Below are 24666 nucleotides of genomic sequence, written 5' to 3'. Positions count from 1 at the left end.
TTCTAATCTTTACAGGAAAATTCCACGGGCATTATCTGATGTGTGGAGACATTTCACTGCAGCTAATGTAGAAGGAAAAGCTGGGTACATTTGCAAATACTGTGTCAAGTCATATGTGAAGAATGCAACAAAGATGCGGAATCATCTGGCCAAGTGCATAAAGTTTCCTCAGCGCCTGCTCACAACAAGCAACCTCTGACAAAAGTCCCTCTACTTCTATTTGAGGTGAACATTTTGAATCAGACACCTTATCGATAGCAACCGCTCATGGTCCTCCTGGAATCAGATTTTTTTTGACTTAATGGAGGAATGTAGTCAGAAATGCTGATGAATGTCTTGCTCGAGCTGTGTGTGCAACTGGTTCACCTCTGATGCTCACATGCCATGTGTATTGGAAGAGATTAACAGAGTTCAAGTGAAGGTCAAGCAAATCATAGATAAAGTAGACTGTATTGCAATCATCCCTGATGGATGGTTGAATGTTCTTGGGCAAGGAATAGTTAACTACATCAACTCCACCCCTCAACCAGTATTCTACAAGAGCAAAGACACACTGGTCTCTACATTGCAGATGAGCTGAAGGCAGTCGTCAATGATCTTGGGCCACAGAAGGTATTTGCACTGGTGACAAACAATGCTGCGAACATGAAGGCTGCTTGGTCTAAAGTGGAGGAGTCCTACCCTCACGTCACACCCATTGGCAGTGCTTCTCATGCATTGAATCTGCTCCTTAAGGACATCATGGCACTACAAACAATGGATAAACTCTACGAGAGCCAAGGAAATGTTTAGGGTCATCAAGTTATAGCAGCAATCTACCTCACCAAGCAAAGTGAGAAGAATAAGAGCACCACATTGAAGCTGCCCAGCAACACCCGTTGGGGTGGTGTTGTCGTCATGTTTGACAGTCTCCTGGAGTGGAAGGAGTCTCTCCAAGAAATGGCCATATCACAGTCTGCCGATATGGACAGCCCCATCAAGAGGATCCTCCTGGATGATGTATTTTGGGAGAGAGCGGTAAGCAGCCTGAAACTCCTGAAACCTATAGCCATTTCACGGATTGAGGGAGACAATGCCATCCTGTATGATATTCAGACTTGCTTGCAGATGTAAGAAAATAAATCTGTATGGCCCACTTCACTGCTGCTCCAAGCAGAGGAAACGGCAGTTCTGAAATACATCAAAAAGCGTGAAGACTTCTGCCTGAAGCCCATACATGCCGCAGCGTACATGTTGGACCCCAAGTATGCTGGCAAGAGCATCCTGTTTGGTGCAGAGATCAACCAGGCCTATGGTGTCATCAGTACCGTGTCTCGCCACCTTAGCCTGGATGAGGGCAAGGTTCTTGGCAAATCCCACCGACATCTGCCACCTCAGAGCACAACTGGTCCTTGTTTGCGAACACACACACCAAAGCACGCAACAGGCTGACCAATACAAGGGTTGAAAAATTGGAAGTGTGAGAGGAAGACAACCAAAGCTTTAGTTTCTAGACTATCATTTTACAGATGTATGTTGAAAACGTTTTTGGGAGATGCGATGGATCATTGGGAATCATTCAATATTCCCTTTTGTTGTTCAGTGAAATCATCCCATGTGAAGTCAACTCATTTAATTAAAGTTCAATTTGTAAGTAAATTGTTAAAAAAAAAAATTATATTAGAAGGATTTAATCATTTGCAATTATGTCTACTTATGATAAGGTAAAACGTTTGTTTCTGTCTCCATATGATATGGTAAATATATCCAATGCAAACAACATCTATATTTAAATGGTATTAATATTAATTTGCATATATTCCCGTTAATTCACATATATTCCTGTTAATTCCCACGGAAAGTTTCCACCTCTGAATTTTCCCCAAAATGTGCAACCCTAGTCTGAATACTTGTGTAAATAATGTATTTCAGTTTTAAATTTTTTTAATACATTTGCACAAAATTTCCAAAAACCTGTTTTCGCTTTGTCATAATGGGGTATTTATTGTATGTAGATTGAGGGAATCAATTTTAGAATAAGGCTGTAACGTGGCAAAATGTGGAAAAAAGGAAGGGGTCTGATTGCTTTTCGAATGCACTTTAAGTCTATAGTTATTTGGGTCAAAGGAGTGTCCACCTTTATGATGAGGGGTCACTCGGGCACATTTCCATACAAAAGCTATTTTATGTCACCAGATGTTAAAGGGCTATTGAATAGATCAAATCTATCTAATATGTAACCCTGGATTTTTAACTTGGTGCTTGCAAAATTGCACATCATTTGTTTGAGTGAACACAATTGTGTGTGGAGAATGAAATTCATTGTGCATTTCATAATCTCTTTGAATTACCAAGTGTGTGTGCAATTAGTTTATTTTTATTTGATTGCATGATGTTTTTCTCATCACATATTTCATACACAAAAATATTGCACTTAAGTCCAATATAGCATTGGAAGCTTTGAACTTCAGACAGACAAAAGTGTAATGGTTCCACACTCAAAAAGATGTTGCATAAAGCTTACTTAATTTTGTCTTTTTTTTTATATCTTCACTCCATCAGGGATAGTGTACACAGAAGTTTTGGCTTTACAGCCTTCTGTGTGTTGGTAAAATTTTATTTTAATTCAAAACAGCAGTTGTAGGGAACAACCGATGAGCAGCAGGTGCTTCTAATCAGGGTTGCCAATCATCTGCCAATCAGGGATGTGGCTTTTCTGGTCTCCCTGTATACAAGTTAGTCACAAAGAAATACACAATTGTATGGAAGCTGGCACAAAGGGCAATTCATGAATCAATTGCCTTAGGTGTCCTCTCACTTGGATACTTTATATCAATTCATGAGAGTTCTGTCTTACTATCCAGGTCTGTACCCAAACAATTCGAGCTTCTACTTTTAAAAATCCACCTTTCCAGAAACAAGTCTCTCACTGTTGCCGCTTGCTATAGACCACCCTCTGCCCCAGCTGTGCCCTGGACACCATATGTGAACTAATTGCCGCCCATCTATCTTCAGAGCTCGTGCTGCTAGCTGACCTAAACTGGGACATGCTTAACACCCCGGCCATCCTACAATCTAAGCTTGATGCCCTCAATCTCTCACAAATTATCATTGAACCCACCAGGTACAACCCCAAATCCGTAAACACGGGCACCCTCATAGATATCATCCTAACCAACTTGCCCTCCAAATACACCTCTGCTGTTTTCAACCAAGATCTCAGCGATCACTGCCTCTACCTGCATCCGTAATGGGTCTGCAGTCAAACGACCACCCCTCATCACTATCAAACGCTCCATAAAACACTTCAGCGTGCAGGCCTTCCTAATCAACCTTGCCCGGGTATCCTGGAAGGATATTGACCTCATCCCGTATTATTTAAGAGGATGACTGGTCATTCTTTAAAAGTGTCTTCCTCACCACCTTAAATAAGCATGCCCCTTTCAAAAAATTTAGAACCAGGAACAGATATAGCCCTTGGTTCTCTCCAGACCTGACTGCCCTTGACCAGCACAAAAACACCCTGTGGCGTTCTGCATAAGCATAGAATAGCCCCCGTGATATGCAACTTTTCAGGGAAGTCAGGAGCAAATATACACAGGCAGTTAGGAAAGCAAAGGCTAGCTATTTCAAGCAGAAATTTGCATCCTGTAGCACAAAATCAGAAAAGTTCTGGACACTGTAAAGTCCATGGAGAATAAGAGCACCTCCTCCCAGCTGCCCACTGCACTGAGGCTAGGAAACACTGTCACCTCTGATAAATCCACTAAAATTGAGAATATCAATAAGCATTTTTCTACGGCTGGCCATGCTTTCCAACTGGCTACCCCTACCCCGGTCAACAACCCTGCACTCCCCACAGCAACTCGCTCAAGCCTCCCCATTTCTCCTTCACCCAAATCCAGATAGCTGATGTTCTTAAAGAACTGCAACACCTGGACCACTACAAATCAGCCGGGCTAGACAATCTGGACCCTCTCTTTTTAAAATGATCTGCCGAAATTGTTGCAACCCCTATTACTAGCCTGTTCAACCTCTTTTTCGTATCGTCTGAGATTCCCAAAGATTGGAAAGCTGCCGCGGTCATCCCCCTCTTCAAAGGGGTAGACACACTCTAGACCCAAATTGCTACAGACCTATATCTATCCTACCCTGCCTTTCTAAGGTCTTCGAAAGCCAAGTCAACAAACAGATTACTGATCACTTCGAATCCCACCGTACCTCGCTCCGCCATGCAATCTGGTTTCAGAGCTGGTCATGGGTGCACCTCAGCCACGCTCAAGGTCCTAAACGATATCATAACTGCCATCGATAAGAGACATTACTGTGCAGCCGTATTCATCGACCTGGCCAAGGCTTTCGACTCTGTCAATCACCACATTCTTATTGGCAGACTGAACAGCCTTGGTTTCTCAAATGATTGCCTCGCCTGGTACACCAACTACTTCTCAGACAGAGTTCAGTGTGTCAAATCGGAGGGCCTGTTGTCCGGACCTCTTGCAGTCTCTATGGGGGTGCCACAGGGTTCAATTCTCGGGCCGACTCTCTTCTCTGTATACATCAATGATGTCGCTCTCGCTGCTGGTGATTCTCTGATCCACCTCTACACAGACGACACCATTCAGTATACTTCTGGCCCTTTGGACACTGTGTTAACTAACCTCCTGGCGAGCTTCAATGCCATACAACTCTCCTTCCGTGGCCTCCAACAGCTCTTAAATGCAAGTAAAACTAAGTGCATGCTCTTCAACCGATCACTGCCCGCACCTGCCCGCCCGTCCAGCATCACTACTCTGGGCGGTTCTGACTTAGAATATGTGGACAACTACAAATACCTAGGTGTCTGGCTAGAATGTAAACTTTCCTTCCAGACTCACGTTAAACATCTCCAATCCAAAATAAAATCTAGAACCAGCTTCCTATTTCGCAACAAAGCATCCTTCACTCATGCAGCTAAACATACCCTCGTAAAACTGACCATCCGACCGATCCTCGACTTCGGCGATGTCCTCTATAAAATAGCCTCCAACACCTCCAACAAACTGGAGGCAGTTTATCACAGTGCCATCCGTTTAGTCAACAAAGCCCCATATATTACCCACCACTGCGACCTGTACGCTCTCGTTGGCTGGCCATCGCTTCATACTCGTTGCCAAACCCACTGGCTCCAGGTCATCTACAAGTCTCTGCTAGTTAAAGCCCCAGCAGGTATATCTCACTGGTCACCCCCAAAGCCAATTCCTCTTTTGGCCGCCTCTCCTTCCAGTTCTCTGCTGCCAATGACTGGAACGAACTGCAAAAATCTCTGAAGCTGGAGACTTTTACCTCTCTCACTAGCTTTAAGCACCAGCTGTCAGAGCAGGTCACAGATCACTGCACCTGTACATAGCTCATCTATAAATAGCCCATCCAATCTACCTCATCCCCATACTGTATTTATTTATTTATCATGCTCCTTTGCACCCCAGTATGTCTACTTGCACATTCATCTTCTGCACATCCTACCATTCAAGTGTTTAATTGCTATATTGTAATTACTTTGCCACCATGGCATATTTATTGCCTTACCTCTCTTATCCTACCTCATTTGCACATGCTTTATATAGGTTTTTCTACTGTATTTTTGATTGTATGTATGTTTATTCCATGTGTAACTCTGTTGTTGTATGTGTCGAACTGCTTTTCTTTATCTTGGCCAGGTCGCAGTTGCAAATGAGAACTTGTTCTCAACTAGCCTACCTGGTTAAATAAAGGTGAAATAAAAATTTATAAATAAATGGCTTACCACAAAGACCATCAGGCTAAAGTCATTCATAAATATGTGGGGTTAACTCATAAACGACATGCAATATCTGATATGGACAGTGTTCTTGTATAAGTCTAAATTTGAAATCTAATTCTTTGTTTAAACCATGTGGTGATACAGAATTTATTTTATACAGTCTATCCACATGGCTTCTCTTTGGAGTAATTTGTTGTCGTAATCACATACGTGGAGGATTAACTTTTTCCATCCCGACACCGCAATTCATTAATAGAATAATTTTGTTCTATAAAGTGTCTCGCAACTGGCGTGGTGATTATCTTGACATCTAAATACTGGAATTATGTTCTTCAAGGCGTACTTTCAAGGCGCGGGAGCTTTTTCCAATATAAGTCGTATAAGTCCAATATAACTTCCCCTGTTGGAATGCAGGGTACATGTCAGTGAAAGTATTCTGCAGGAGTGGACTTACCTGTGCTGGCAGGTGGAGTGACTCCTGAAATTACCTCTGTTATACTGTCATTAGTCAATGCCATGCTGGAATGTACTATATACTATACCACTAAGCTTAGTGACCTCACCTCTTAATAAGATACCCTGGTTGATATTTATGTGTGCTTTGATGAAATCTAAACGACAAACCCTGAAGACTACATGATTTAATATAGCATGCCTGTGCACAGAGACGCCAGGGAGCAGTGCCAGCCCAGGGTTTAGTACACAGCAGATATACCCTTCAAGATGGAGGCCGACGCTACCTGTCAGGTCACATGCATCCAACACTTTTTCAGTTCACTTTCTTTTAAAATGTTCCGCCCTTGATGTAAGAGAACACTTTATAAGGTGAATGTGATTTTTCGATCAGGCTATATTGCAAACAGCTGCAACTTTTAATCCCACCACACCCCTCTCTAACTCCAACCCCTCTTCTCTAGTAAACCTTTTGCCTCTTGAAACCACCATATTTCACATTCCCTAACTCTCTGCATTTGAAGGTGCCCCTGGCTCCTTTACCTTCTTATCTGAAGAAAATAAAATAATGGAACAGATTAACAGAAATTTCCCTGCTTGTCAGAATGTCAGACTTTCCCTCCATGTCCATGGTGGCCCATCCCTCCTTCCCTCAGGGTTTTGTGTTCTGCCCACCATGGTGTGTCTCAGAGATATCCTTCCCCCAGCGCCAGTCCACTGCCACCCTCTCCCCCCATTGTCGTCCACTGCTCATCAAAGCACACTGTCACTTCCTTTCACTCACCCCTCATCCTGTTCCTCACTTCCTTAGCGACAGTAGTGGGGGATGCCAGGCGAGGGGGCAGGCAGAGGGAGATGGTAGTAGGAATAGGCCTACAGGCGTGCGAGTCAATGAGTGGGACTCCACAGATTGATTAGGATTGAGGCTTTGTTTTGTAGGTCGACTATTTATCCGATATTTTGTTAAAGATCATGTGGATTATTTTCTCCAGGTGCAAAACTGCATGCTCTGATTTTCCTGACCCCTGTGACAGCTATCAAGACCACAAGGCCTATGCCTATGTTTCTTCCATTGTGAGATTACATTTGATATAGGATCACTTTCTCAAGTCAAAACTCTATCATGTTCAGTCACTTGAAATCAACTTAGTGCAGATGTACAGAAACACCCAAAACTCTAGAGTTACATTCACGACAGAAAACGTGAAGAACCAACTTGTCACCTGGAAGGCTTCTTCACACCACGTTTGGCCAAGCGCCAATTTAACTAGCGCCTGCAGCCCGTAAAGTCAGTTTGGGATTCAAGTGTAATTCAATAGGAATCTGTTTTCATGCTTTCAGGTAAAGCTATCAGCGTGCTTCATGGCTCTGCACAGTGCAGGGGTTTGGTTACCTTCCCATTTGAATTAATCGACAGCAGCGTTGCTCCATTCACACAGGAAAGCCTCTCTTCCTATGGCTCAGGATGTGTGGTGCTGCGCTGAGTGCAGCTGGCAGCAAGTCTCTTACTCTTAGGAAAGCCATTCACAAGTTAAACCAGTCCTTTCCCACTTCTCCTGTCCTTCTTGGCCAAGTTGGCCTGGCCTGGTAATGGCTTGAAGCTTTCTAATGAGAGGTGGCCTAACACTCCAATGCTGCTTAGGTATGGTGAGGGGAGATTCTTTAGCAGGTTTTTCCCATTTTTCCCAGAAGGGGATATAGCCTAGCGTCATCTTCTGTGTCTACTCTTTGTTAAGACAACTCCTTAGTGACATGTCAAGAACTTATCCCAACAAATGAGTGTGCTAAGACTGAGATTCTTTGAGCTCAAACATTAGCTTGAATCTGGCTATTCCTGGCTTTATGAAGTGAACTTGGACCTGGTTCTCTCAAACAGTCTGTGAGAGGAGACTTCTCCAGTGCTGCCTGGAGGCCTGCTGGGGCAACAGCTGTTTTACCGCCTGTCTGTCCATATGACCTGAGGTCACATGTCATGGTGGGGTCCAACGGGTCAAAGCTGCCCTGGTCACAGGCCCAGAAATCCAGGGCCCTGGGGGCAGAGGGCTGGTGGGGCCTGCCTCCCTCTGTCTTTCTGGTCCTTCCATGATGGACCATAGGTCCACTGGTTTTCTACCCTCTGAGCTGCTCATAACTCCACCCACGCAGCGGGATTAAAGCTAGTGTGTGTGTGTGTGTGTGTGTGTGTGTGTGTGTGTGTGAACAGTAGGCTGCAGGATTATGTATCTGCTGTGCTCTGGGACTGTGTGTGGCACGGGACAGACATGTCGGAGGCCTGAGCAGTAAAATGCTAGTCGCTACATTACTGATCATGACCCTGTTGTCATGGAATTACCATCGTTGAAATATCACTTTCCAATGAGAATAACATTGTCAGCTTGATAGCCCCAATAGACTTACATTGTCCTTTTGCCAATGTTTGTAATGCAGGACATTTGTTCATATTCGGGACCTACTGAAACATCCATTGAACTTTCCATGACTCATTGTGAGTTGACTGCATTTATTTATTTATTCTCCAACAATTTTGCTGCTTTTAAGATCTCTTACTTAGAAAATCCATCTTCGTGGCAGGAGACGACACATTTGGCTCTGGACGGTCATAACCACAAATTCTGCAAGGATTTTGACATCCCAAAATCTTGCAGTTCACCCTAAAATGCATGAAATCTTACAGTGCAGTTCACTCCTCATTCTTAAGATTGTATGATTTACTGCACCATTTGCTGTTATCTTTAGCGCCCAGCCAAGCGGCCTGGATTTCTGGCTATTTGCTGAGGCTCTCCAAAGTTTAAACAGTGGCTTTGTAATTAATATGACGAACAATAATGGAGTAGAGTGCAGAGAGCTGTAGGTTCTCATGCATGACCACTATGAAAGCCAATGGAGTTTAGACTAGCTGCTTTGTGTTATGCAGATATGTCATAATACTGTGGCATGTAACCTAGCTACTGTTCATGTGTGGACCTCTAACCTATCAATCGTACGTTTTAGCCTAAGTGGCGAGAGGGAGGTAAAAGCCTCCAGGGATCCTTTTAACATTCTGTGTTTGTTTGTATCATGAACATGGTCACGGGAAACTTGAATCCTCTCTGAATGGCAAGTGAGATATTTCCCTATGGAAACCAACAGAGAGAGTCTGTGTTGTAATATTATTGGTAAGGAGGAGTATTATGGCTCAGCCCACATAATAAGTGACTCTTTCTCAAACAAAAGGATTACAGATGATGAAAAGCAAACATGTTCCTGGTCTGAGGCCTCCTCCTCTACTGCTCCACCATTCCACAGTTGACATGACTAAGCCTTGGAAACTAGGAAACTATTGGCTTTACAGCTCTGTTTGCGCCCAGGTTTCAGATTGGGCTTTTTAGGCATCTAATCTAATGAGTACCTGGAGATATGCCACCACACACCCTACTATTGCAGTAAAGTATGCAAATGCTTTGAAAGATAGTCAAATATCCTGGAACCATGTAACCAAGTGAATTTATGACATACTCACAATCCACTACCAACAAGACATGTTAGAAGCTAGGAGGGATGTGGTGTCTGAGCTGAGATTTGAGAGGTAGCCTAATCCAGGTGACTGACTGGCCTGGCAGGCTCCTGTAATCGAGCACCTGGAGGCATAACACCACAAAGCAAACACACACCAGCCACACAATCAAAATACACGGCTCCTGTTACTAATAGAAATGTGTTAAGAGTAATCCTTTGTTGCTGCTAAATATTCCCCATGAGTAGTTAAGAGATTTGGAGTTACTACTGTAGGCTAATTCATTTTTTCCCCGTTTGTCAGTGACTGAGTTCCCTAACAAATCCATAGTCCAGGTTTGGATGAATTTAATGAACAATTGCTTTCCAATTCAGAAGATATCACGTCTAATTAAATTGCCAGGAATTAGAAGGGCACGACAAAACCTATTCCCCCCCCCAGGAGACTGACAAGATTTGGCATGGGTCCTCAGATCCTCAAAAGGTTCTACAGCTGCACCATCGAGAGCATCCTGACTGGTTGCATCACTGCCTGGTATGGCAACAACTCAGCCACCGACTGCAAGGCACTACAGAGGGTAGTGGGAACGGCCAAGTACTTCACCGGGGCCAAGCTTCCTGCCATCTAGGACCTCTGTACCAGGCGGTGTCAGAGGAAGGCCCTAAAAATTGTCAGACTCCAACCACCCTAGTCATAGACTGTTCTCTCTGCTACCGCACAGCAAGCAGTACCGGAGCGCCAAGTCTAGGTCCAAGAGGCTTCTAAACGGATTCTATCCCCAAGCCCTAAGACTCCTAAACATCTAATCAAATGGCTACCCAGACTATTTGCATTGCCCCGCCTCTCCCCCTCTTTTATACAGCTGCTACTCTCTGTTGTTACCATCTATGCATAGTCACTTTAATAACTCTACCTTCATGTACATATTACCTCAACTAACCGGTGCCCCTGCACATTGACTCTGTACCGGTACCCCCCTTTATATAGTCTCGCTTTTGTTACTGCTGCTCTTAAATCACTTGTTACTTTTATTCTTATCTGTATTTTTAAAGCTGTGTTGTTGGTTAGGGGCTCGTACGTAAGCATCTCACTAAGGTTTACACCTGTTGTATTCGGCGCATGTGACTAATAACATTTGATTTGAATAGCATTCTCACATAGGTGTTCCTTTTGTCCAGGTGTGAAAGGGCAGTGTGGAGTGCAATAGAGATTGCGTCATCTGTGGATCTGTTGGGGCGGTATGCGGATTGGAGTGGGTCTAGGGTTTCTGGGATAATGGTGTTAGCCATGACCAGCCTTTCAAAGCACTTCATGGCTACCGACGTGAGTGCCCTGGGGCTGTAATCATTTAGGCAGGTTACCTGTGCTTTTTTGGGCACAGGGACTACGGTGGTCTGAAACATGTAGGTATTACGGACTCGGCCAGGGAGAGGTTGAAAGTGTCAGTGAAGCCACTTGCCAGTTGGTCGGCGCATGCTTTGAGTACACGTCCTGGTAATCCGTCTGGCCCTGCGGCTTTGTGAATGTTGACCTTGCTCACATCGGCTACGGAGAGTGGGATCACACAGTCGTCCGGAACAGCTGGTGCTCTCATGCATGCTTCAGTGTTGCTTGCCTCGAAGCGAGCATAAAAGGCATTTAGCTCGTCTGGTAGGCTCGCATCACTGGGGAGCTCGCTCCTGGGTTTCCCTTTGAAAGCCCAGTAAAGGTCCAGTAAAAGCGACTTGTGCAAAGAATGATTTAGAACTTATGTAGTATGGTACTGTATGTCCAGGTCCATAGTCTGTATGTGCCCCATAACTACATAACGCATACAAGCTGCTGCTACTCTGTTTATCTTATAACCTGATGCCTAGTCATCTTATCCCTTTACATGTCTGCCTCCATCACTCCAGTATCCCTGCACATTGTAAATATGGTATTGGAACTGACCTTGTATATCAGGGATCACCAACTAGATATATATATTTTTTTATTACATAAAAATAATTGGTCGGTGGGCAGGAACATGATTACAAATCATTTGTAGACTGCAAATTGACCGCAAGAATCCCAAACAGATATGTTTGACTAAAACATAATCCTTTCAAACCTTGCTTATGTTTGTATATGATGAAGTGTGTCTCTATTATGCGTGGGAATACTTGGGAACAGATTTCTTACATTAAAATTACTTGGAGTTGATTTCCTGCTTTAAAAAATAAATAATTTGTTTGTCTTTTATGTCCAACAATGAAAATAAAACCATTTTTTTTGCTCAGAAAAGGACAGTCATAGGCCTAATGTGAGCAAGAATGAAACCATGTTTTGTGTCCTGACCGTCCTAATTTATCCCTTCTTTGTCCAATTTTGCATCAGTTCCCAGTCCCTCTAGAACCACATTTTGCATGTGCTGACTAGCTATTCGTCTGTCACTGAGACTACTCTACCTTAAACAGCCTCATCCCAGGAGCACCAAGAGAAGATCAGCAGAGATGATTGTGTGATGACACACTAGCTGTACCACTGTGATTACCCAGGTCCATCTGGTCCCCCAGGAGTGGTGTTCACTTCATCTACACCACCTGACTGCTCTGTGGAGGGGATGACATCATGCCGTCATCATGCTGTGTTTTAGTTCAGACAGCAGAGTGTCTGGAGCATGGGGAGCCCTTTCCGGAACAGTCTCTGGAGGCTCCCGTCATAGAGTTCACCAGGAGAACGCTTCTTTCTGGAACAAAGAAAAAGAGAGGAGAGAGGGGAATGACAAAGGGAAGCAGAATCTGGAAAAGGAGGAGGTGGTAAAGGAGGAGGGAGAAATTGGATGATTGAGGGTTTCTTTGCTCCTTTCTCAGTCTAAAGGCTTTGATCATCTGCTGTGGAGAATGAACACTTAGTCTTAGGTTGAAGCCTGAGCACTTAGTCTGTTTATTGTGTCTGGGACCTCAGACCATCTCTCCAAGATCCTCTGTTTATTGTGTCTGGGACCTCAGACCATCTCTCCAAGATCCTCTTTGAACCGACAGAATATATGTCATGAATGAATGTCTAAAGTCCACCCCATGTTTTGGCTCCCGAGTGGCGCAGTGGTTTAAGGCACTGCATCTCAGTGCTAGAGGCGTCACTAGTTCGACCCTGGTTCGATTCCAGGCTGTATCACAACCGTCCATGATTGGGAGTCCCATAGGGCGGCGCACACAATTGGCCCAGCGTTGTTAGGGTTTGGCCAGGGTAGGCCGTCATATGTAAATAAGAATTTGTTCTTAACTGACTTGCCTAGTTAAATAAAGGTTAAATGTCAAACAACCAATGGACAGCGAATGTCCATTCAAACATGTAATCCGCTCTATTTGCTAACCAGAGTGATGTAATCCAACCTCCATATGAAAGTGTTCATTTGCTTGCGTGTGTACCCTTTAAATTTGTGTGTGTGTCTGAGCTAACGTGTGTGCGTGTGCTATTTGTACATGTGAAAGCCTGCCATCTGTCCATATCCCACAACATATTTGCTTTGTGAGGCAGAGAATGATGCAAATGATGTTTTGCTGCTTCTTTGTATTTCATTTGTTTCTTACCCATAGAAACACTGTGCTGGGGAGTCTGATTTAAGGACACCGGAATAGACCTACACAATAAACATCTTGATTCACAGGCTTCATCTTTGGAAAAGCTTGAATTGTTTGCATTGAGTGGCCCATTCCTGTCTCTCCCATCCCACCCTTTCTCACTCTAGATGTCACTTAGCTATTTCTATAATGTCCATGATTTGTTAATGTCAATGCCCTTCTCCCATTCGTAAACGGTGCCGTAAAAGTTCCCGCCACTGAAATGTGATAGGCTAGTTCTTAATGTGCTGAGTTTTATTTATACCTACTCTATGTAACAGAGATGCATGCATAGCATTTCCTGTGGCGTGGATAATATGAGTATCCACATTGCTCTAGCCCATCTAATTATAGTCTTCTCTGGAAGCACACTGTAGCATACTGCACACCGGTGACATGGCACATCCTGTGTTGACTGTCTGGCTTGAATCACCCGGCCAACCCCCCCACCCCGCCCAAACTTGAGTCATTTCTGGGTTGTAGTGAGGTGAAGTGTGCCACGGGGCTGTGATTCTGGGGGAGTGCTCCTTGCTCCTCCTCTGATCTCGCATGATGTGTCCTCCTCCAGACTAGAGCCTCGCTCTTTGGGTTTCCAGGACCTTGAGAGTAAATCCTTCAGTCCCTGTGAGCAGTGAGTCAGTGTGGGAATTACCACAGTGAGCGCTTCTAAAGTTAACTTTCAGGCTCGGCTCAATTCCAGCCAGCCTCAAAAGGGTGATATTGTCCTGCCAGAGCAAACAAGGAGACCAAGATACTTTGTCGATACTTTGTCCACTGGAATCTGGGAAATGTTTACTCTGCTTTTCTGGTTCTTCTTGACCTCAGTGTTCCAGTAGTGGGACTGTTCTCCTCTCCCCTCTCGTGCTGTTTAAAGTCTTATTCTGAGCCCTGTTTTCAGCCGAGACTCTCCCATAGAGGGCAGGCAGGGCACACAGACATTTATTTTTGGAACCTGAGGACTAACTTCAGAGGTGTTTTTGAAGGTCCACTACATTCAGTTTGAGGAAACGTACACCTTGTATGAACTGAGAATCCCAGAAATAGATACTTCCTGGTTCATAGTTCTACTATATAGTTCTAGTCTGCTGCTGGTATATTTCAGAGGTTATCCAAGTTACAGGGAGGAACTGAACCAGTCCACCTATGCAGGTGGCTAGTGTACATCATCAGGTGAACCCACACAGACTGAACCCACAGGTGCAGAAAGCCTTCTCAAGGGGCCCTTTGAGGTGTTTAGGGAGAGCACAAGCATGGAGGTGGTGTCGAGGAAAGGGATAAGGGGGCCAATGTGGAGAGGCCAACTCTGCTTGTGCTGCGCTTCCAGAGCTGGGAGGGAGAGCCAAATCCAGAGCCTAGTTGTTTTGACAGCGATGAGGAGTTGGCAGGGTGCGAAACAGCGATTTGGAGCCCATGTACCTGCCTCACAATCTAATCTTGTCTGACACTGACAGGTCCTAGGTCAGCAGTGTTTCCCCCTGTATTCATTTAGCTGTGGCACACCGCTGCTGCTAAATTGTTGCCACCACTAGGGCTGTGATGGTCATGGAATTTTGGATGACTGTAATTGGCCAGCCAAATGACCGCGGTCATCGTATTAACCGTTTTGAACAGTAACATGTAAGCTCCTGACTGCATGTTCTGCCATAGAAATAGAATGAATAGAACGGCCGTGGGCTTCTCTTTGTAGAGGTAGGGTTTCGGATGTTTTCGGAAGATGGGCAGGGACTCTGCTGTCCTAGCATACCTGGCAGAATCATATCAGGATTATTTGAATTAATCCAGTGGGCATTTGTTTTGCAAACTCCATCACATGTGCGCTACAGAAACACAGCTAACCGAACAACAGTGCTAGGTGAATGTGCACTTGAATTAAAGGGTAGGTACCAATTTTTTATTTTTTTTAAATCACATAGCATTGTGTAGCCTACTTAGAACATCCAATTGTGTTTTTCTATGAAAAAAGTGTGATTCTGAGAGTGAAAACCTGAAAAAATTGGGGGAAACCTGAAACCCACCAACTCATCAATTGCTCAGAAAAATGGTTGGATTAAACCGAGTAGAGTACAGAGCTGTTGCCTTTCATTCACTGCTGACCAGTTTGCATTGCTCATGCTTTTTCTTCATTTTTTTAGCATGTCTGTGCACTGCATTGAACTAGTAAAATATGGCTTATGGCTGTTTTTAAAGGGCACAGTCTATACTTTAATCCAGTCTTGAAGAGAGTAGACAGAGAGGCATTCCAGACCTGACAGCTGATTTATAGACACCAACATGTGTGAGGGAACTCTCCCCTGAGGTGAAAGGACTAGAACAAGACCATTTTAAAACCACACTGCATGTTTTAGCAGGTGAACAAACAGAGGAAAGTGAACATTCATAAACAAGAGACATTGCCTGGTGCCTACTGTTGATGCCATTAAACCACCACAAGCTGAATGAATGGGTTATTATTCTTTTTTTATTAAAATGTTTTGGGATGACAGAAGGAAAAACTTCCTGTGTCCAGAGTCTGAGTCTGAAATCCTGTACCACTGAAAGCGGCGTGCCATGCACTGTGTGTTCTGTGGACTTCCTGTCTCCGGTGGCAGTGGCCTCATTCCTAGATAACAGGGTTAAGGTCCTGTGGCCACAGAAGCCCTCACCAATCAGCAAACACAGTCAGCAAAAAACAGTCAGGAAGCACTGGCACTGCAACAAAGACCTGAGGTAACCACTCTTTGGTTGGCTAGCTAGGTAGGCTACCTCCCTTACAAGCATTGCATTTATGTCAAAGAGGCTGTCGTGTAATTGATCACAGAGGGATTTCACCAACATAATGGCTAGCTTATCAACATGTTGAGTGGAACAGACTAAAATGACATTTTTTTTAACTGCAAATCAGTTCAGTATATGCATTACCTGCCTTGTTGCTCTTGTTTTGATTTATTTTATGTTAATTTTTTTTAACTGCAAATCAGTTCAGTATATGCATTACCTGCCTTGTTGCTCTTGTTTTGATTTATTTTATGTTAATTTTTTTTAACTGCAAATCAGTTCAGTATATGCATTACCTGCCTTGTTGCTCTTGTTTTGATTTATTTTATGTTAATTTTTTTAATGCTTGTGATGAGAGGAAAGGCAAGGAAGGGTCAGTCAAAGGCTGAACAGGTTGATTGTAGTAATTCAAATTCTCATGTACAATCAGCCTATGGATATTTTGTTGCTGTTGATGTTTTGGCATTTATAGCTGATTAGGCCAATCTTCCATACCCTGTTTATGATGCAGTGGACTTGATATCCTGCAGGAACGGAACGTGATATCCCATTAGATCCTGCTGGATCACTCCTTTTTATAGACTATTAATAGAACAGCATAAAGGAGAGAGTCTACACTGTCACCTGTGGTATGTCCAGCAAGTTCCTATTGAAGATCATTTAAGACGCTTAAGGCGTCACTACAGACAGCCTCGTTCGATTCCAGGCTGTATCACAACCGGCCGTGATTGGGAGTCCCATAGGGTGGCACATAATTGGCCCTGGTTTGGCTGGTGTAGCCCATCATTGTAAATAAGAATTTGTTCTTAACTGACTTGCCTAGTAAACAAAAAAAAGGAAGTTCCAAATCAGCCTCAGTAATAGGTCTTGATGACCTTGTGAAATATGCAGACATTCTCCTAACTCAGTAATAATTGTGCTTGTCTTCTCGCTCCCTGACAGAACGAAGATGCTTGAGGCAGGGAGCTAAAGGCCTCACCAGAGCGGAGTGCGTGCTAGAGCCAGGGGCTGGTGCCTGACCAGAGGCCCCTGAGAGGGTTGCAGGTCCATGGGGACCATGGGGGATCCTGGAGGCTTCACCACCACAGGGGAGCGGGTGAACCCTGCCCACGTAATGTTTGACCGCTTCACCCAGGCATCCACCTGTAAGGGCACGCTCAAGGCCTTCCAGGAGCTCTGTGACCATCTGGATCTCAAGCCCTGCGAGTACCGGATCTTCTACCACAAGCTCAAGTCCAGGCTCAACTATTGGAAGGCCAAGGCACTCTGGGTTAAGCTAGACAAGCGGGCCGGCCAGAAGGAGTACAAGAAGGGACGAGCATGTGCCAACTCCAAGGTATGTGACTTTTTTTCTGTCTCATATCCTTGTTCAAATTACCTCAGAGAGAATTGTTCTGTATATAATAGGGTTGGGCCCATATCCACATTGTAATATTGTCTCTTTGCCCTTGTTGAATATTGTAATATTTTGCAATAATTGATTTCGTCAGTATTCGATAATATCTTAATATCAGCCAGCTCTAGTACTGTATATGCTACATTTTCCCCGTCGTTAGTGTCTGATCATCGGGGCGGGACCATGTGGCCTGCGGACGGCCATCGAGCTGGGCTTCCTGGGGGCCAAGGTGGTGCTGCTGGAGAAGAGAGATGCTTTCTCTAGGAACAACGTGCTCCACCTGTGGCCCTTCTCCATCCAGGACCTCAGGGGCCTCGGGGCAAAGAAATTCCACGGAAAGTTCTGCGCCGGAGCCATCGACCATATCAGTGAGTGGATAAGACTATCCTACTCCCATTTCCTACTCTCTGTCTTTTAGAAAATGATTTCATGTGTTACTGTGTACAGCATTGTCATCTATGAGGAGAAGACTTCTGGTGCTTTCCAGGACCATAGATTAGCTGTAACATTGCCGTCTTTTCATTTGTTGAAGCTAATTAATGTTCTCCTCTAATTTGTCTGACTCTCTGTGCAGGTATCCGCCAGCTCCAACTGATGCTGCTGAAGGTGGCCCTGCTCCTGGGCATCGAGATCCACGTCAACGTGGAGTTCAAGGGTCTCATCGAGCCCCCCGAGGACCAGGAGAACGAGAGTAGGACCCTTGTGAAGTGACTGCTCTAATGACTGCATTAAGACCCATGTCATATGACATGACTGCTCTTCATCCAAACATTTATGGGAACAAGGAAGGGCCATGTGTTACTGTACTGTTACTGTATGCCACAGTGCTAATAGAGAGCTCTCTCTCATCCCCCAACGTTACATGTCTTGTCTTGCTTATTTTTCCCATGGTGTGTTTTTGCAGGGATAGGGTGGAGGGCTGAGGTCCACCCCAGGACACACCCAGTCAACGAGTTGGAGTTTGACGTCATCATTGGGGCAGACGGAAGAAGAAACACGCTGGCAGGTAAAAAGCAACAAAGAAACACATGGTTCAATTTGTTGTGTATAACACCATGAGAACTGAAGCCCTCAAAAACACACCTGTGGTTGGTTTACGGGTCCAACCCTCTCTCCTTTCCTCTCACTCCCTCTTTTCCTGCCTCATGTTGTGCACATGTGATGTGAGACTTCCCGGCCCTCCCTCATTCCATCCGTTTTCAGAGAGCAATCCTTCGTGGCCTCTCACTGGAGCGGAGCAGGAACCTGTGAATTGGCTGTCTGTTTCCTGTATGAGCTAACATCCCTCAGCAGCACTGGAAGCCCTGTAGTGTGTGGACTGCTCTGACCCCTCTCCTCTGCTGCTGCTGGTGCCTGCTGAAACCGCTTTAGAGATTCTCTCTAGAGGGGAGGGGAAGCAGTTTCCCTCAGGGCTAGCCAGTAGTCCCTTCATACAGTGTCCGTACTCAGCCTGCAACCTTACATGAGGTTATTAAAAAGTCTTGCAGTTACATTGATAGTTAGTCAATGACCGTGTGCATCAAAGCCTAACAAGCACCACCTTCATTTCGCCTCTTCTCTTTTACAAACATGTGAGTAGTGTGTAATACAAGGAAATGTTCCCTTCATTTCTGAACCTAACAAAGAACACTGACATTCACTGTCTACATAATGACACTGACCCCAGTTGAACATTTACATCCTGTCTCCTTCCTCTCCTCCAAACAGGGTTCAGGAGGAAGGAGTTCCGAGGCAAGTTGGCCATCGCCATCACGGCCAACTTTATCAACAGGAACACCACGGCCGAGGCCAAGGTGGAGGAGATCAGTGGAGTGGCCTTCATCTTCAACCAGAAGTTCTTCCAGGACCTCCGGGAAGCCACGGGTCAGTCATTTTGCCATAGGCAGAGATAACATGTAATAATCCTCGTTATAAGATGTTATAAAGGCTCATAGGTGCTTATAAGAAGTTATAAAGCATTATACTTCTAGGCTTTTAGTAATATTTTACACATCGTTATAGATTTAGGTGATACACAAAAAAATGTAATAGCTGATGAGCACATACAGTGTCTTCAGAAAGTATTCATACCCCTTGACTTGTTCCACATGTTGTTACACCTTGAATTCAAAATGGATTAAATAAAATAAAAATCTCACCCATCTACACTCAATGCCCCATAATGACAAAATGAAAATGTGTTTTTTGAAATGTTAGCTGTATTTCATTTTCAATAAATTAGCAATCTGCTTTACCTAAGTATTCACACACCTGAGTAGATGCATGTTAGAATCACATTTGGCAGCGATTACAGCAGTGAGTATTTCTGGGTAAGTCTCTAAGAGCTTTCCACACCTGGATTGTACAATATTTGCCCATTTATTATTTTCTAAATTATTCAAGCTCTGTCAAATTGGTTGTTAATCATTGCTAGACAACCATTTTCAAGTCTTGCAATCGATTGTCAAACAGATTTTAGTCAAAACTGCAACTCATCCACTCAGGAACATTTACTGTCTTCTTGGTAAGCAACTCTAGAGTACAAAACATGAAAGAAAAATGTTCAACTTCATATTCATCATCTCCAGCACATATTTCAATATTGCGCATTTCTATCTTTTGTAGTAAAATAAGACCGTGTTTCCAATTACATCATCAGTGTGCATCGTGTGATTTTTAATCATTATGAACAGGCATTGCCTACTAATTGTCTACTAACTGGTTGATGATGTCATTGGAAACACTTATTTTCTATATATTTTTTTACTACAAACATAGAAATGAGCCATTTTCACATATGTTGACATTGGGGTGGTGCTGGAGATGATGAATATGATGTTGAACATTTAGAAATGTCCCTTTAAGAACACCTTCCTAATATTGAGTTGGACTCTACAAGGTGTCGAAGCATTCCGCAGGGATGCTTGCCCATGTTGACTCCAATGCTTCCCATAGTTGTCAGGTTGTGCTGAGTGTCCTTTTGGGTGGAGGACTATTCTTGATACACACAAACTGTTGAGTGTGAAAAACCCTGCAGAGTTGCAGTTCTTGAGACACTCAAACCGGTGCGCCTGGCAACTACTTCCATACACCGTTCAAAGGCACTTCAATATTTTGTCTTGCCCATTCACCCTCTGAATGGCACACATACACAATCCGTGTCTCAAGTCTAAAAGTCTCCTCCCATTCATCTACACTGATTTGAAGTGGATTTAACAATAAGGGATCCTAGCTTTCACGTGGATTCACCTGGTCAGTCTATGTCATGGAAAGAGCATTCATAATGTTTTGTACACTCAGTGTATATTTGGCCTTGTGTTTAAGGTTAATGTCCTGCTGAAAAGTGAATTCATCTCCCATTGTCTAGTGGAAAGCAGACTAAACTAGGTTTTCCTCTAGGATTTTGACTGTACTTAGTTCCATTCCGTTTATTTTTTATCCTAAAAACTCCCCATTCCATAACGATTACAAGAGTACCCACTATGCTTGAAAATGTGTGCGTTGTTGCAAACTGGATGCATGTTTTGGAATAGGCTACTTACTTTTCACTCTGTCAATTAGGTTAGTATTGTGGAGTAACTACAATGTTGTTGATCCATCCTCAGTTTTCTCCTATCACAGTCATTAAACTCTAACTGTTTTAAAGTCACCTCTTTGAGTGGTGTGAATTCTTTCTGAAGGAACTGTAGATAAATGAATAGCCGAGCAGTGTATCACCTAGGAATAGTTTTATGTTGCCATGCGTCATCTCTGAGCCCGTCAGTTTCTATCTGCATGGTTTATCTATGGATTAGGGAAAATGTCAACAAAGAGGCACTTCTTGATTGGGAGCTGAAATCTGTTCACATTTCTCAATTAAATATTTTGATCCCATGCCATGAGAGCTTGGCGCTGAGCTAGCCCCGTCTATATGGGCCTTTAGTTTTGTCTCCTGGGTCGTGTAATCGCCGACGTTGTCCTCATTCCCCTAACATAGACAACCAATAGAGGAGCTATAGGAGCAGCTATAGCCATAGAAACAACATTGGTTTTCCAAAAGTAAATAACAAAACTCTCTCTTTCTATTGACTCTGTAGGAATTGACCTAGAAAACATTGTCTACTACAAGGATGACACGCACTACTTTGTCATGACTGCCAAGAAACAGAGCCTGCTGGAGAAGGGAGTCATTCTGCATGTGAGTGATCAAAGGGGCGGTCACAGAGGGGGAGAGAGACACATCTGGAGCTGTCTCTCTCGTACACACACACACACAAACACACTTTATCCCTCTGTGTGCCTGCTCCCTGCCTAAAGATCAAGCCAAAACTGTGCCAGGAACAAACCACCAGCTCAACCACATTTAATGAGTTTGTGTCCCACTCCCAACACTTCACTTCAGAACACTGCTGTTTCCTTTGACTAGACTGGGTACTTTCCACAGGAAATCAGTCACAAGCTTTTAGGACATTAGGACATCTCTTAGAAGTTCAGCTTTCATGTTCCAGTAACGGTTGCCACTGCATTTCTATCTCACTTTGAGATGAAAGCTGGGGGGGTGTAGGTGTTTGGTAATGTTTTGCAAATCAAATCAAAATTGTTACCAAGGCATTCAAGTAGTTGGGAAGTGTTACCCTTTTGATAATTGGATTTTTAAATTAGCACCGACTGAGTTTTCATCAGCAGTCATAATCAGGGCAATACAATTGAAGGGCTGAACAGGGCACTGTAGGTCTTGTGCTGGGTTGTAGTCATTAGCCATCAAAGGGAAGAAAATGGACAAACAATTTCAGTTGCAAAAGTTTTGCTACAAGTGTGCACTAATGAATATGACCCTGATGAGTTGGGCCAGGCTGTAGGCTGAGGGGGGACGTGAGAGTGAACACACTATGTCCTGTGTTTCAGACTTCACTGTTTTCACACGGGGTCGCCCGTCTCCACGCCTGCCAAGTTTGCATAATCCCTAATGATGTGTGTGTGTGTTGCAATGGGGGTGTGGGTGGACAGACCCCCTACTGCTCACACTCTCTTTTCTTCAAGATTACTTACTTCCAAGCAAAGTCCTTTTATAGCAATGGAAATCACTCCCTAGTCTCTTTTTAATGCTCCATCCTGCCCCTGGGAAAGGGGAGGTTGGCAGGCAGGCAGGCAGGCAGGCAGGCTGGCAGGCTGGCAGGCTGGCAGGCAGGCAGGCAGGAAGGCAGGAAGGCAGGAGAGTGCTGGGTCGGGTCCACACTTCCACCCAGCACCATGAATCAGAGAACAACACCCTCTCAGATCCTCTGTCTGCTCCTCCCCACCCATCCATCTCACCAGTCAGTCAGCCTGACACTGCCGGCCCAGCCTAGACAGTGAAGTCAGTCAGCCTGACACTGCCGGCCCGTCCCAGCCAGGGAAGTCAGTCAGCCTGACACTGCCGGCCCGTCCCAGCCAGGGAAGTCAGTCAGCCTGACACTGCCGGCCCAGCCTAGCCAGGGAAGTCAGTTAGCCTGACGGTGACGTCCCAGCCTAGCCAGGGAAGTCAGTCAGCCTGACACTGCCGGCTCAGCCTAGCCAGGGAAGTCAGTCAGCCTGACACTGCCGGCCCAGCCTAGCCAGGGAAGTCAGTTAGCTTGACGGTGACGTCCCAGCCTAGCCAGGGAAGTCAGTCAGCCTGACACTGCCGGCCCAGCCTAGCCAGGGAAGTCAGTCAGCCTGACACTGCCGGCTCAGCCTAGCCAGGGAAGTCAGTCAGCCTGACACTGCCGGCTCAGCCTAGCCAGGGAAGTCAGTCAGCCTGACACTGCCGGCTCAGCCTAGCCAGGGAAGTCAGTCAGCCTGACGGTGACGTCCCAGCCTAGCCAGGGAAGGAAAAGAATGTGACTCTCACCGCCCTCTTTCAAAACAGTCATTTAAAGCAGGCCTTGATTTGATGCTACATTCTGGAGACCGACAGGCGTCTCACTACACACAGTAGCAGGGAGTTGGGTATTATAGACTATGGTGGTGTTTAGATTGTTCTAGTACGAATGAAAGACATTTAAATGGCCCTATATTTATTAAATTCAATCCACTGCATGGATGTCATGCTCCATTCTTTGCGTGACAGGCCATGTTACATGCAGTCTCTTATCTTCAGTGTCTCTCAGTCCTCCAGTCATCTGAGCCATCTAACCTCCCAGTCTTCTCCAGGATTATGCAGACACAGAGATGCTGTTGTCTAGGGCTAACGTGGACCAGGAGGCTCTTCTCTCCTATGCCCGCGAGGCCGCAGACTTCTCCACCAACCACCAGCTGCCCACTCTGGACTTTGCCATCAACCACTACGGACAGCCCGACGTGGCCATGTTCGACTTCACCTGCATGTACGCCTCAGAAAATGCGGCGCTCGTGCGCCAACGCAATGGACGCCGGCTACTGGTGTCTCTGGTGGGGGACAGTCTACTGGAGGTGAGGAAGGCTACTGGGTCGAGGGTGTTTCAGTCTGACTTAGAAGATATACTCTGTCTGTCACTCTGGATAAGGTAGTGTCTGACTGTCTTGTGTATACAAATGGGAGTAAAGCATGAGCATGTGTTTTGAGACATTACATTGAATCGAGAGAGCGGATTGACATTTGCTTACTTAAAACAGACAATTTTACATAAACAGCAATGTATATATATATATATATATAATATATATATATATATATATATATATATATATATATATATATATATATATATATATATATATATATATATATATATATATATATATATAAATATATATTATATATATATAAATATATATTATATATATATATATATTTATATATATATATATATATTTATATATATATATTATATATATTAAAAAAAGGTGTATTTAAGTATATTTTATTATTCTCTGTATGCTTACTTGGGAGTTCACCATGTTACTGTATTTGTCCCTCTCTCTAGCCCTTCTGGCCCATGGGCACTGGTATAGCCCGGGGTTTCCTGGCAGCCATGGACTCAGGCTGGATGGTGAAGAGCTGGGCCCAGGGAAACACCCCTCTGGACGTGCTAGCTGAGAGGTGAGGGAGCAGACATGTCATAACACACACATTATACTCGCACGTCAGACTTTCACGCTCACACACTCCACACTCTCAGACACATACTCTTTATCCCTCTCTCTCTCTCATACACTCACACACCCTCGACACACTTATCTCTGAGTGCTTTATCTCTGAGTGCTCCACTGTCAGCCCGTCCTGTAGTTGTAATGGAATAAATGCCTCTGGAGCTCTGAATGGAATGTT

At 44.4% G+C, this 24666-nt stretch overlaps 1 protein-coding gene across 13 annotated transcripts in view; it reads left to right on the top strand.

The window, feature by feature from the left end:
* LOC139583966 (protein-methionine sulfoxide oxidase mical3a-like) overlaps positions 1-24666 on the top strand; it is a 155487-nt gene that overhangs the window by 48537 nt on the left and 82284 nt on the right. For all 13 annotated transcript variants that reach the window (XR_011676653.1, XR_011676652.1, XM_071415431.1 and 10 more), the window contains exons 3-10: positions 16988-17381; positions 17602-17809; positions 18016-18132; positions 18346-18447; positions 19149-19304; positions 21497-21597; positions 23571-23828; positions 24323-24438. Coding sequence is in view for 11 of the 13 variants with exons in the window: in XM_071415431.1 (XP_071271532.1) it covers positions 17094-17381; positions 17602-17809; positions 18016-18132; positions 18346-18447; positions 19149-19304; positions 21497-21597; positions 23571-23828; positions 24323-24438 (1346 nt within the window). In the remaining 2 variants the exon portion in view is untranslated. The remainder of the gene's footprint in view (positions 1-16987; positions 17382-17601; positions 17810-18015; positions 18133-18345; positions 18448-19148; positions 19305-21496; positions 21598-23570; positions 23829-24322; positions 24439-24666) is intronic.

The sequence above is a fragment of the Salvelinus alpinus genome, chromosome 9, assembly GCF_045679555.1.
Source record: "Salvelinus alpinus chromosome 9, SLU_Salpinus.1, whole genome shotgun sequence".
Classification (NCBI taxonomy): Eukaryota; Metazoa; Chordata; class Actinopteri; order Salmoniformes; family Salmonidae; genus Salvelinus; species Salvelinus alpinus.
This window is presented reverse-complemented; position numbering and strand designations above follow the sequence as displayed.